The sequence below is a fragment of the Cryptotermes secundus genome, unplaced genomic scaffold (assembly GCF_002891405.2).
Source record: "Cryptotermes secundus unplaced genomic scaffold, Csec_1.0 scaffold289, whole genome shotgun sequence".
NCBI classification, from domain to species: domain Eukaryota; kingdom Metazoa; phylum Arthropoda; class Insecta; order Blattodea; family Kalotermitidae; genus Cryptotermes; species Cryptotermes secundus.
The window spans coordinates 145,428-157,544 of record NW_019722431.1 but is presented as its reverse complement, the minus strand read 5'-3'; the positions used below and the strand labels follow the sequence as shown (position 1 = coordinate 157,544).

The following is a 12,117-nucleotide window of genomic DNA, read 5'->3' as shown; positions in this document are numbered from 1 at the left end:
AAAATTCTGCTCGCTCTACCTCCATTGCCACGAAGTGACACTGCCGATCGAGGCCGAACAAGTACGAAGAAATACCGCGCAGTATACGGTCCAGAATTAGTAAAATTGTGAATAATATTAATATTAACATAATATGGAATAGGAATATCAATATATTTTAAACACAATCTTAATTAATGAATTTGAAATCTATGAACAAGTATTTTTTTACCAGTACTCATTGGAAAATTAGTTCAATTGGCGCATTTCTGCGCAATTCTTTCGCGGGCCGTAGTTTGGAGACCCTTGATTTAGACAATCGGCTCAAAGGTGGCGGTAAGGTTGTCAGCCTTACGCGCCGGCGGCGCTTTACTCCCCAGGAAAATTATTTAATTAAAGCGTAGTTGGTTGAGGCACTATGCTATGAAGGCTCATAGGGTTTTGAGATGTTGAGGCTCTCACATTTTAGAGACAATCGGCTCATAGATGGCGGTAAGATTGTCAGCCCTACGCGCCAGCTGCCCTTTACACCCAAGAATATTCCAAGAATAAACCTGGTACTCAGAACTATTAGAGGCTGAGTCGACCCCAGGGCCATAGTGAGGCTGGAAGGATTAGGTAAATTGAAAAAAAAATCCAATGACCTCATCGGGACTTGAAAATATATATATATATAAATGAAAACCATTTAATTTCTTTTTATTTCGTCTTATGGATCTTTTGCTGAACTGCATTCAAAGAAACGAGCGTCATTGCCTCTTCACTCATGAGGTCAAGAATATTCGAAGTTCTCAAACTCTTTCAGTCTGAACACCTCTTTGTGTGAATGTAAAGTTTTGAAGTAGATTCTGAAGGGTTTTGACGACGGTGTATAACAATCGGGATTACTGGGTTTTTGGACTTTGTCCATTATCCGGCATTCTAGGAAACACGACGTTTCAGAAACTGGATCTTATACGCGACGATGGGCGAAGTCCAAAAACTCAGTATTTCCGAAAAATTTTGAAATTCGGAGTGGGGTACAAGGCTAGGATAAGGAAAAGAAAACACAAGTGAAACTTGCAGTGTTTGGTTTCAGAGGTTATGATAACTAGGGCTAAACGGCAGCCAACGGTCGTTTGGAGTAACTGAACCGGAAGTGACGTAAGGCTAGAAGTGAATATGTGAATAGGAGTGCTTTAAGTGGGCTTAATTGGAGAACATGGAGCTTAGCAGCATATGGATGTGTGGAGACTGTACACTCCCGCGCTTGGCCACAATTGAACTCTTCAAATTGCAGACTTGGAATCCTGCAGCCTTTTGCTCCCCAGCCCTCTACCTCGCTCATAAGACAATTTCCCCCAAACTGGCTATTCTTCTGATCTGAACGATTGACGACAATTCAAATCAAAACATATGCCGAGCTTTTGGGGTCCCATTGTGGGCACAGGCAGGGACTCTTCTTTTCGTCACTGTGTCCAGACCACCTTTGGGGCACACCCAGTCTCCTATCCAGATCAAGAAAGTTGTTTCTGTATTTGAATAATTAAGCACTACTCCATGAAGGCATATGGGGGAGTGGATGCATAGATCCACGTATTCTTGAACTCAACACTAGTTGAAGGTAAGTAATCAGCTTCACACCCCGGCCGTTTTAACCCCGGGGACAGATCCCCTGGTACCCATTCGATAGGAGGGTGGGTGGACCCCAGAACCGGTTTGGGCGACGTGGAGAAGAAAAAATTCTTTACCCTACCGGAGCTCGAACTCCGATCTCTAGGTCGTCCAGCCCATAGACAGTCGCTATATCGACTGCGGAATTATAGTGGAGGCAGGATGGCGCCCTGGTGCTCCATGGAGTGCCGGCGAGCTGCCCTGGTGTTTATTTTAAGGATGGCGATATCAAACTTAGGCAGTAGTTAAGAATTTTAATTAAATCTCTCTCCTTGGTTTTGTTCTTTTTAAAGGAAAAGGTTCACTTCCGTGGATATGTTATCTTCGCGGAAATATTCGGAAGAGACAGTTTAAATATTTTTATTATAGATATTACACGCAATGTCAACCAAGAAGTTGGAGGAAGTTTAATTTTCGAACACACTGAGGCAGGAACGTCATCCTCTGAGTACATCGTATGGGCATTTCGTGAGAGGTTTATCGTAAAATTGTGCATTTAAAAGCGCAAACTACGATGACGTAAACAACTAGAACGGCCTCATGTCATGTTTGATGCTCATTTATTTCGACCTGAAGCTGCTTTCCACACAGTTTTCATGGTGCCATGGACATTTTCAACGGGTTAGCGCGGTCGGGGCGTAAAGTTGACCAATCAACTAACGCGATACAGCGTGCGTAGACCTTTACTTCCATGGAACCCTAAGTTTTCATGGCGTCGCGCTAGAGTTTAAGCGTCGCAAAATAGCATCATAGAATCGCAAAATGAAGTCTTTTCGGTCGAGAAAATCTGATATTTCGGACACTGTATCTGAAACATTAGGAGTTTGAAGCGTTTACAGTGAAAAGGTGCAAAAATACCCTTATTAGTTTCACCTTGTCTGTCCGTCTTTTCCCATGTGGCAACTCGAAAAATGCTGATTGAGTTCTCGTGAAATTTTATATTGAGAAATTTTACTACTACGTAATGTTTGTACACATTTCAATTTGGTTAAAATTAAACAACAATAACGGACAATTTACATTAAGGCGTACATGCGCTTCTGCGAGAGTTTTGAATGAAACTCACACACTATTATCAAAAAATGCTTGAAGAAGTATAGAGAAAAACGGAACACACATGTATGTTCAATACACTTTGTCTGCCAGTCCTACAGACTTTGAAATTATTAAACAAAAGGGAACGAACACTCCAAAATAGTAACTCTGTATTTACATTTCCTAACGTGTTTATATGAGTAAGAAAATTCTTCAAATACATATATGCGACTCTTTAAGTACTTACACAAATTTGAATAACGGTAAGAAAGGGTAAAGTTGTCCCTATGCTTAACTGATTAAGCACTATGCCATGAAGGCATATTGGGGAGTGGATGTATAAATCCATGTTTTATTGACCTCAGCACTAGTTGGAGGTAATTGTTCAGCTTCACGGCCCGGCCGCTTTACCCTTGGGGAAAGAGCCTTCTGTACCTGTTGGATAGGAGGCTGCGTGGGCCCCAGAGCCCAGAATCCTACTGGGACTCGAACTCCGACCTCTTGATCATCCAGCCCATAGCCAGTCACTATACTAACTCTCGGCTGTTATAAATATTTGGATAGAAAGTTTAATTGAAAGATAATAGGATAACATTAAAATTGATGTTAGGAAAATAGGTTACAAAGTTATAACTGGAATTAAATGGTTCAGGAAATGGTTCATTGGCGACTTTGTGATGTTAATGAACCTCCATGTCCAGCATCGGTAGTGAATGTCTCACACAGTTGAATGATTGAAGGCTTCAAAGGGTCACATTTTATTAGGGAGTTCATGTATAATTTCTGTACACATGGCCTCTGAATTTCCTGGAATTTCAGTTCCAAACTGATTGCCAAAGTCTGAATATATTTTCTTGATATAAAAATTAAAGAAATTAAATGAACTTTTATTGATATATTCAATAAACATTTTAAAATGTGGGGGGAGGTTAATTCCTTTGTTTCTTTCTTGTGGTAGTGTCTGGTTTGAACCTTTATCCCTCCCAACCGCAACTCACTACATGACCCTTTCCAATAACATGCTGCTTATAAATAACTCACAGCTTTCTCAATGTCTGCATTTTCATCTCCTGACATTTTTCCTGTTCCTTCTTATTAGTAGAATGCCTGTTGGAAATTCAACAGGAAAAGAGTATCAGTTGATGAGCTGTTATATCAATCAAAAAACTGTCATTTATTGCTGACATCTTCTGGTCATACCATAACTAAGTGAAAACAGTTTTGCATTTTGTTTTCATGGAAACAGCATAACTAACAGATACTAGCCTGCTGGCACTAATTAACTTATATATAACAACTTGCTACATTTTTCTCTGCCCTGGTTCATTGATCAGCTTTAATTATATTTATCGTTAGTTAATTAATGAGGCTGTGTTATGCAAAATCTTATGATTGGACAGTTCTCAATAAGGAACACAACCAGGATTTTTTCAAGGGTGGGGGAAATGGCAGAAAATATGCTTATACATTTAAGGCAGTTTAGGAATACTCTTACTGATTGCCACAGAGAATTCAGGATAGAATAATAATTTTTGGCATTAATACTGGGTACATTTCCTTCTTTTTTTTTAATTTTGATTTTTGTCCAAAAACCCAGGTGAAATGCAGATGCTTGGTTTGCTCTTGCCACCCTGTTGGCACCCTACTGTAGAGTGATGGACTGAGAGAGATGTTGGAGAAGGGAATTGTAGTCTGTTTTGGCCCTTGAGAGCACAGTGGAAAATATATATGTATATACAACCTGGTTTAACACTGAAAAGCTCAGTGTTTGGGCCACATGTTATTTACGCGTTTCATATGACTCTGACAGCATGCAATCTCACAGAATCTCACAGAAACCCAGACCAACCCAAAACTAAAAAACTTCACCAAAATAGGAAAAACGTGTAACAGACCATACCCTCCTAACTTAAGCAAAACCCCAGCCAAAATCATCGAACCAGACACAGGAGCCTCCACATGAGCCCTAGGCAGCCACAAATGAACTAAAAACATGGGCATCCTAACTAAAAAGGCAAAAATCATACAAAAATACAAAAAACCACTAAAGACCTCTGCTCCAGCCAAAATGAAAAAACTAACAGAAGGTAAAGAACTAAAACCACAAAAAATCCCTATCAACATGGGAAGATAGGCCAATAACGTATAAAAGAGCAAATAAATCCCCGCCTGAAGACGCTCCGGCTGATACCCTCAGCCCAAAATAATAAAAACAGTGGGAATAAGACTACTCTCAAAGAAACAGCATTAACTGATTGGTCTTTGTAATAGATACCTATGTTTTCTGTGAGGTGGAAACTGAACTATTAAATATTATTTAGAGGAGCTTCAGGGTTTGTAAGGTTAAATTGCTATTTAAGCATTTGCCAACAGTCTACTTAGAGGTGCATACAAATTTTGAATTGGAAATGTTGAAGTGAAGAGACACCTGAGAGACCTAAGTATAGATGGGAAATAGCATTAAGATGTAGTCTATGGAAACAGGGTGTCAAGTTGTGAACTGGATCAAACTGGCTCAGGATAGGGTCAATGGCAGGCTTTTGTGGAAACAGTACTGAAACTTCAGGTTCTATAAGAAGAAATTTCCTGACTATTATAATGACTATCAGTTTCTCAAGGACTTTGCCTGTGGAGTATGTACACTCACTGCTATCATCAATGTTTGTTTATTCTTACTTGTGATGTTACCACACTCTATATACTTATATCAATAAAACATTTGTCACTGTATGCTAAATATCATGCAGCATTAGCCACTGGCAGATAGAAAGTAAATTTTTTACAAAATAATTAATTAAATTTAAAACTTACCTGTAAGGAGACCTGTGATGAAATGTGGCACAGTTCTATCTATTTACTTGACAGGGAATGGAAAGACACCTGCATTTTTTCATACCAGTCCCCTCTTCTACCCCCCTACTAGCTCCCTTCCTTTCACACACTAATTTGCTATCCTCTTGTATCCACAGGTGTTACTCTACCCCTCCCCTCAGCCCCACGTCACAAACAAAGCTTTATGGAACAGACAAGATATCACTCACTACATGCTGGCAGGTGCAATATGCCATGCAACATTTATAATAGGGGGGGGCAAGGGTGCAAACAATTATTAAAAATTAAGAAAATTATAGTTTTAAAAAGGATTAATTTCTATTTTAATTTCAGTAAGATGTAGATATGTTTATAGTTTATTTAAGGAAAGTACCCATACCTCAGATTATAGTGTCAAATGATAGGATAATGAACACTACATTGGAAAGGATTTGGAAGGAAGCAACTGTAACCCAACTGAGGTACTATCCCAGCACTTGCTTGCAGGGACAGAGGAATACAACATAAAAACCAATGAGAATAGCAGGTCTCTGAAACAATATTTGAATCTGGGGCTTCCAAAATACAAAACAGCAATACTACCCACTTGACTGTGTTTGTTATCTAGATGTAAGTTCAAGTATATTAAAATAGCTATTGGAAAACAGGGTGTCAAAGTATGGACTGAATCGTCTGACTCAGGGGGCTCTTGTGAACATCTGGGTTCCATAAAAATTAAGGAATTTCTTTATTATCCAAATGACTACCAGCTCCTGAAGAAGAACTTTGCTCCTCGGGTTTGTTACGTCATGAAAGTTTTGAAAATTATTTGTCCTCTTTCCCCTCGGTCACATCAGAGTACAGACACCTTCCTTAACAGGAAGCAGCAGTGCTCATTGTCATCAGGGCTATTCCGTAGGAAGTATGCAACATTGCATCATAGTAGGACCCTTCTATTATGAAACATAAGGAAATAAAATCTGTCATTATGAATGCGGGAAATAATGAAAGCTGAAATTAGGATAGACTTAACTTAAAATATGGATGGACTTGATGTTCTCACAGCAGTGGGTATGAAGAGTTCTATCTTCTCAGATATGAAGCCATGTGGTCTGTTGACAGCAATTGATGTTTCGGAGGAACCAAACAGTGTTATATCCCACAAGGACTGATTTAATTTCAAATAAGCACAATGGATTACTTCTCATCCTTGTTTATTTCTCTTCAAAGTAAATGTCATATATTAAAAATAAACAATACACTTACAATTGTTTCATACAAATTACACAGGTTCCATATGTCTGAATATGACATTATTCCTTTAGTAGTGCTGAAATTTCAGTTTATGTTCCCTAACATACAATACACACTGTCACTGCATACAGAAAGCCATAGTGATGTCATCCTCTGAAAACATAAGAACTACATGCAAAAGCTCAGAGTGCAGAGATATAGTGAAATACAATTGTCAGAATTAAGCCAGAAAACTTTCAAGATATGCAACATGGGAACAAAGTATATCATGTAAAATTCTGGGAATATCACTGGATGGTTTATGAATGAAACCTAAGGATAAAGGAAGCTTCTTACAAAGGACCTGTATGATAACATTACAATGCCAAATGCCTTCTTCCAACAGAAGATATGAAAGGTTTTTAAGAGTATACATGATCCAGTCTTGACTCTGATGCAGCAAAATTCTCAACCTCGCTCGCATATGATCTCAACAACACTGGGTTCCATCAGTACTGGGTCCAGACATCGATGTACAGCACTGCCAAGGATTTCATCCAATAGAAAGTGAACCAGACTAGAAGCACACCAACACATATACGAGTATACAGAGTCCAGTGTAAAAACAGGCAATTTACTGATTACTCTTCTGACATGACTCTGACACTACTGGCCAGATTTTCTTTCAATTGGGTATTACAAATCTCTACATACAAATTTGTTATGCAAATTGGATTTTCTTCTGTATCAGAACAGTACGATGACTGTGAATACTGAATGAGGAATGGAAATGTAATTCAATTAGAGGATCTGAGGAAACTCATGAAATATCATATTCTTGTTTGAAGTTACTTTCAACTTACTTATAAACTTACTTACTTTTCATCAGCAACAAATCTCCATAGATACAGCTGCAAATAATGGGTGTCGACTTGAATCTGTTGCAGTCCATACCGGCTGAATGTACGCAATCGCACACACTCAAGAAAAGTCTGCAGAAGCAAGCACAATAACATTATGTAGCCCCCATCATCCAATAACAATCTCCCCAGAAAGAACAGTATCTGTTTTTAAGATTTAAATTGCTAGTCCAAATCCAGATTACATGGCACTGAATGAGATGGCTCACGAATAGGACAGGACTTGGAAGAAGGCAATGATAGCCTACCTGAAAGTCCTCCTGATGTTTATTACATACTTAATGATGCTTTCAGCTGCTCAGTTTGTAGAGCATGGTTCATGAAGATTGAACTTGAAGGACACACTCATAACCTAATTTAAGGAATTATTTTGGCATCATGCTCTAAAGACTGGAAAACCACAAAATAATCCTCAGTCAGGACAGCCTATTTCTGGCCCAAGATTTGAACCAGGGACCACTCAACTAACATGCAGTGTGGAGGTCCTCTCACAGCATGCACTTGAGAACTGAGAGAACTACAATAGCCTGTCAGGATTTATGGCAGTCACTCAATCCTTATGCATTTACATTCAGCTGGAAGTTCTTACAATGGTACAACAAAGGGTAGACATTTGTGAACTATTATGTGTCAGCAGTGCTTCCTTCACAGATGGCTGCTTGGCGCTCAAAATTCTAACTGGACTGTACTTCATCAGGAGAATTGAGTAGGAGGGACAAAGCCTCCCATAGCTACTTGTATTTACCTACACAATTAAAACATCTGGCACAGCTGGTCCAATAGAGGCAAGAAGCCTTGACATAATGCAGTTATTACATATAGTACCTGAATACACAGCATGTACATCAAACACAAGTTAACGTTTGTATCCAGGGTATGCCACAAACACTCATGATACTCTCAGGAACCCATTTTTCTTGTTACATATATATTTCATATCAAGATTGCTGCCCCTATAATGTCAAGAAAATGTTTGTTGCAGTTTTGCTACATTTATAAACCTTGAATAAACACACGTCTACATTTTGAGGAGTTTTTCCTTTTGTCAGTTATTTTATGACACTGTTTAGCTTAGTGGGGGGTGGAGTCCAACTGGGTCCACTCGGCACGGCAGCCACTGATTAGCCTATTGTAGCCTGCACCAGGTGATTATGATGATGGAGAATTTGGTGGAATGAAGATTGGCAGGGGAAACTGAAGTACTCAGTGAAAACCTGCCCCAGTGCCACTTTGTCCACCACAAATCCCACTTGACCAGACCCAGGATCAAACCCAGGCCACCGTGGTTGGAAACCAGCAACTAACCACTTGAGCTATGGTGTGGCCTTATGACACTGTTAGTATTTAGACTACCACAGAGAGATGAAGTGACAGGAGGTTGGAGAAAACTGCATATGAGTAGCTTCATAACTTGTACTCTTCACCAAGTATAATTAGAATGATCAAGTCAAGGAAGATGAGGTGGGCAGGACATGTAGCACGAATGGAGGAGACGAGGAATGCGTCTAGGATATTGGTGGGAAAGTCAGAGAGATAGGATAGGATGAATCGGATTATTCTGGCTCAGGATAGGGACTTGTTGAGGGCTCTTGTGAACATGGTAATGGACCTTCGGGTTCCATAAAATGCTGGGATTTTTTTGAGTAGCTGCAGAATTGGCGGCTCCTCTAGAAGGGCTCAGCTCCATGAGTAAGTAAGTAACTAATTTATAGTGTCAAATGTAGGATGACTGATGAACTGGAAGGAATTTGCAAGGAAGTAGCTGTGACCTGCTGATCACAGTGGCTGTGTGGTCTAAGGCATGAAAATGTCTTTGCCTGCTCAAACGCTGGCATTGTGGGTTTGAATCCAAATCAAAGCATGGATGTCTGTCTGCTTTTATTCAGTGTCTGTGTATAGGTAGCGGCCTTGCGGCAGGCTGATCCCTTGTCCAAGGAGTTCCACAGACTGTCTTAAGATTAAGCATTTCACAGATGCCCTATGCTTCAAGTGGGAGCAATAGGGACAGACAGACAGATATAGTTGTGACCTACAAGGTACTGTCCTGGCATTTACCTAGAAGGATTCAGGAAAACAACCAAAACATTTTGATCACAGTAGCCCATGCTCTGGCCAAAATTCAAACTAAGCACTTCCCAAACAGCCTGCTTGGTTAAGGTCTTCAGAGCACTGATTGTCCAGATGATGATCAGGATTCAGGAAAACAACCAAAACATTTTGATCACAGTAGCCAAAGCTCTGGCCAAAATTCAAACTAAGCTCTTCCCAAACATCCTGCTTGGTTAAGGTTTTCATAGCACTGATTGTCCAGATGATAATCTGTGTTGTAACACCATGTAGTCATGTAGGTGGTTACTGATGTTTTGCAGGAACATGTTGCCTCTGGTCAAAGTGAGTAAGACAAGGATGCAGTCAGGTTATACTGGATGTCAAGTGGAGACAGAACCCAGCCTGGCCCAAGAAGTCTTCTCTTCCTCTTCTCCTCTCCATTGGCAGGCCATGGCATCAGCGGTGTTGAACCTTCAGGTTGTGCTACCAGGGGATTAGTTAATTAGTAAGACAGATCTTAGGGAAGTAGATTGTGAGGATGGGAGATGGATGGAACTGTTTCAGGATCATGTCTGATGGTGGACTTTCATATTAGCAGTGCTAAACCTTCAAGACCTGCTACCACAGAGTTAATTAATTAGCAACACAGGTCTTAGGGAACTGGGTTGTGGGGGTGACAGGTGGATGAAACTGGCTCAGGATCATGTCCAATGGTGGGCTTTGTTACTAGCAGTGTTGGACCTATGGATTCTGCCAGCACAGTTAGTTCATATTGTGGCACATAAACCTGCTGCTAATTAGTGACTCTGTAAACAGCAACCATTTCCGGGCAACAGCTTGGTAAACATGTTCCCATTGCTAAACAGCAGATACAGAAATCAGAGTACATTTTCAGCTGATATGGAATGCCATTAATGTAATAATCTTAGTACCAGGATCCATATGATAAGAGGCTGGGCTGGCACCAAGAGTTGGTCTTAATGAGGATGGATGGATCATATGAAACACTGAAAGCTGTGAGAATGAGTGCATTTTTGAAATTAAAAAGAAATGAAGGCAGAAGCAGCTGTGTGATATCCTGGCATTTGCTTCAGTGGATGAAGGAAAACCATGACAAACCTGTCAGGACAGTTGGTGCTCTGGTGGTATTCAAACTAGGCACCATTTCAGTACAAATACCTGAGCTAGTCTGTTCTCAGCGGCCTCCGTAGTCTAGAGGTAACGTTCCCACCACATGACTCGTAGTACGCGGGTTCAAATACCCGGCGGAGGTCGTCGAATTTTTAAGGGCGGAAAAATTCAGGGAACAAGTCCTCCGGGAGGGACTTTAAGCCGTGGGTCCCGTGTCATAGCTTTACGGCACGTAAAAGAACCTCATATCTCCAAAGGAGGTCACTGAGCCAAATTACGGACGTTTCCCGCCCAACAGCAGTCTCTAATACCTCCGGTAGATGGGGGAAGCATTATAGATACCTCTCAGCTAGTAGAGCCGGTCTCGCTGGCTGGGAGGGACTGATGGTAAGCACCAGTACCAGTAGGATATAGAGAATGGTAGAAATCATAGAGGGAAGCACAATGGACCAATATAGGTCTAAGTGCATGGGGAAACCCACCCTCTCCAATAACTAACTAACTAATTAGTCTGTTCTCAATGTTCTTCATAAGCTGGAAAAGAGAAAAATCCCTGCTGCTGCCAAGAACCAAAACCCAATCATGCTGTTCCTAGCCATTCACTATACCACCCGAGCTACTCTGCCTACGGAGTAATTGCAAGTACCTTGAGACTGATCTTGATGATACCGGTGAGGATGGACACTTTAGAGAACTCAACTGATGAGAAAATCTCGATACGCTCTGAGAAGAGCTTCTGAATATTTGTCACTAAGCTGGAGTCCAGTTGGCTGGGTGCATACGATGACCAGTTGGAACGATACATATGTCGAGACACATTGGCACTTCATTCGCACCAACATGGAAGAGAAAACACACACAGTGCATCACTCACATATATACAAAACGAATCCTTCCTGATCATGGACTTCCACTACAGTTTTGACTACATACGAGGGGGGACCCAAAAATAACCGGAAACGACCTGTTGCGCGCGCATGCTTTGTAGTTACGAGTTGTGATGGTAGGTGGTGTTAGCTGGGGGTCTCCCGCGACTGTTAGTGAGCTGGCGTCAGTCTGAGTTAAGTGGTTTGTCTGTGGTGCTCTGTTGTGTGCGTTCCTGTTTCAACCATTTGGCGATTAGTGAGATGGCCGACCAGAAGGAACAAAGAGTGTGCGTGAAATTTTGCTTTCTGTTAGGGAAAACTGCACTTCACTCTTCAAGTCGTGGCAAACATTCACGCGGTTTTCTCTTTGGTCATCTCCGAGCAAGCGAGGAACAAATTTTGCAGACACCCGTCTCATGTGCAAACCTTCGGTTAAAATT

At 40.9% G+C, this 12,117-nt stretch overlaps 1 protein-coding gene and 1 long non-coding RNA gene across 3 annotated transcripts in view; one reads left to right on the top strand and one right to left on the bottom strand.

Moving 5' to 3' along the window:
* Window positions 1-10,260, top strand: part of LOC111861350 — a 19,332-nt gene extending 9,072 nt beyond the window's left edge. For both annotated transcript variants that reach the window (XR_002842224.2, XR_002842223.2), the window contains exon 3: window positions 10,001-10,260. This is a non-coding gene — a long non-coding RNA (uncharacterized LOC111861350). The remainder of the gene's footprint in view (window positions 1-10,000) is intronic.
* LOC111861349 (vacuolar protein sorting-associated protein 51 homolog) overlaps window positions 6,676-12,117 on the bottom strand; it is a 21,375-nt gene continuing 15,933 nt past the window's right edge. The window contains exons 13-15 of the mRNA XM_033750289.1: window positions 11,458-11,635; window positions 7,591-7,703; window positions 6,676-7,288 (exon numbers count right to left, since the gene is read on the bottom strand). Coding sequence (XP_033606180.1) covers window positions 7,180-7,288; window positions 7,591-7,703; window positions 11,458-11,635 — 400 coding nt within the window. The 3' untranslated portion in view covers window positions 6,676-7,179. The remainder of the gene's footprint in view (window positions 7,289-7,590; window positions 7,704-11,457; window positions 11,636-12,117) is intronic.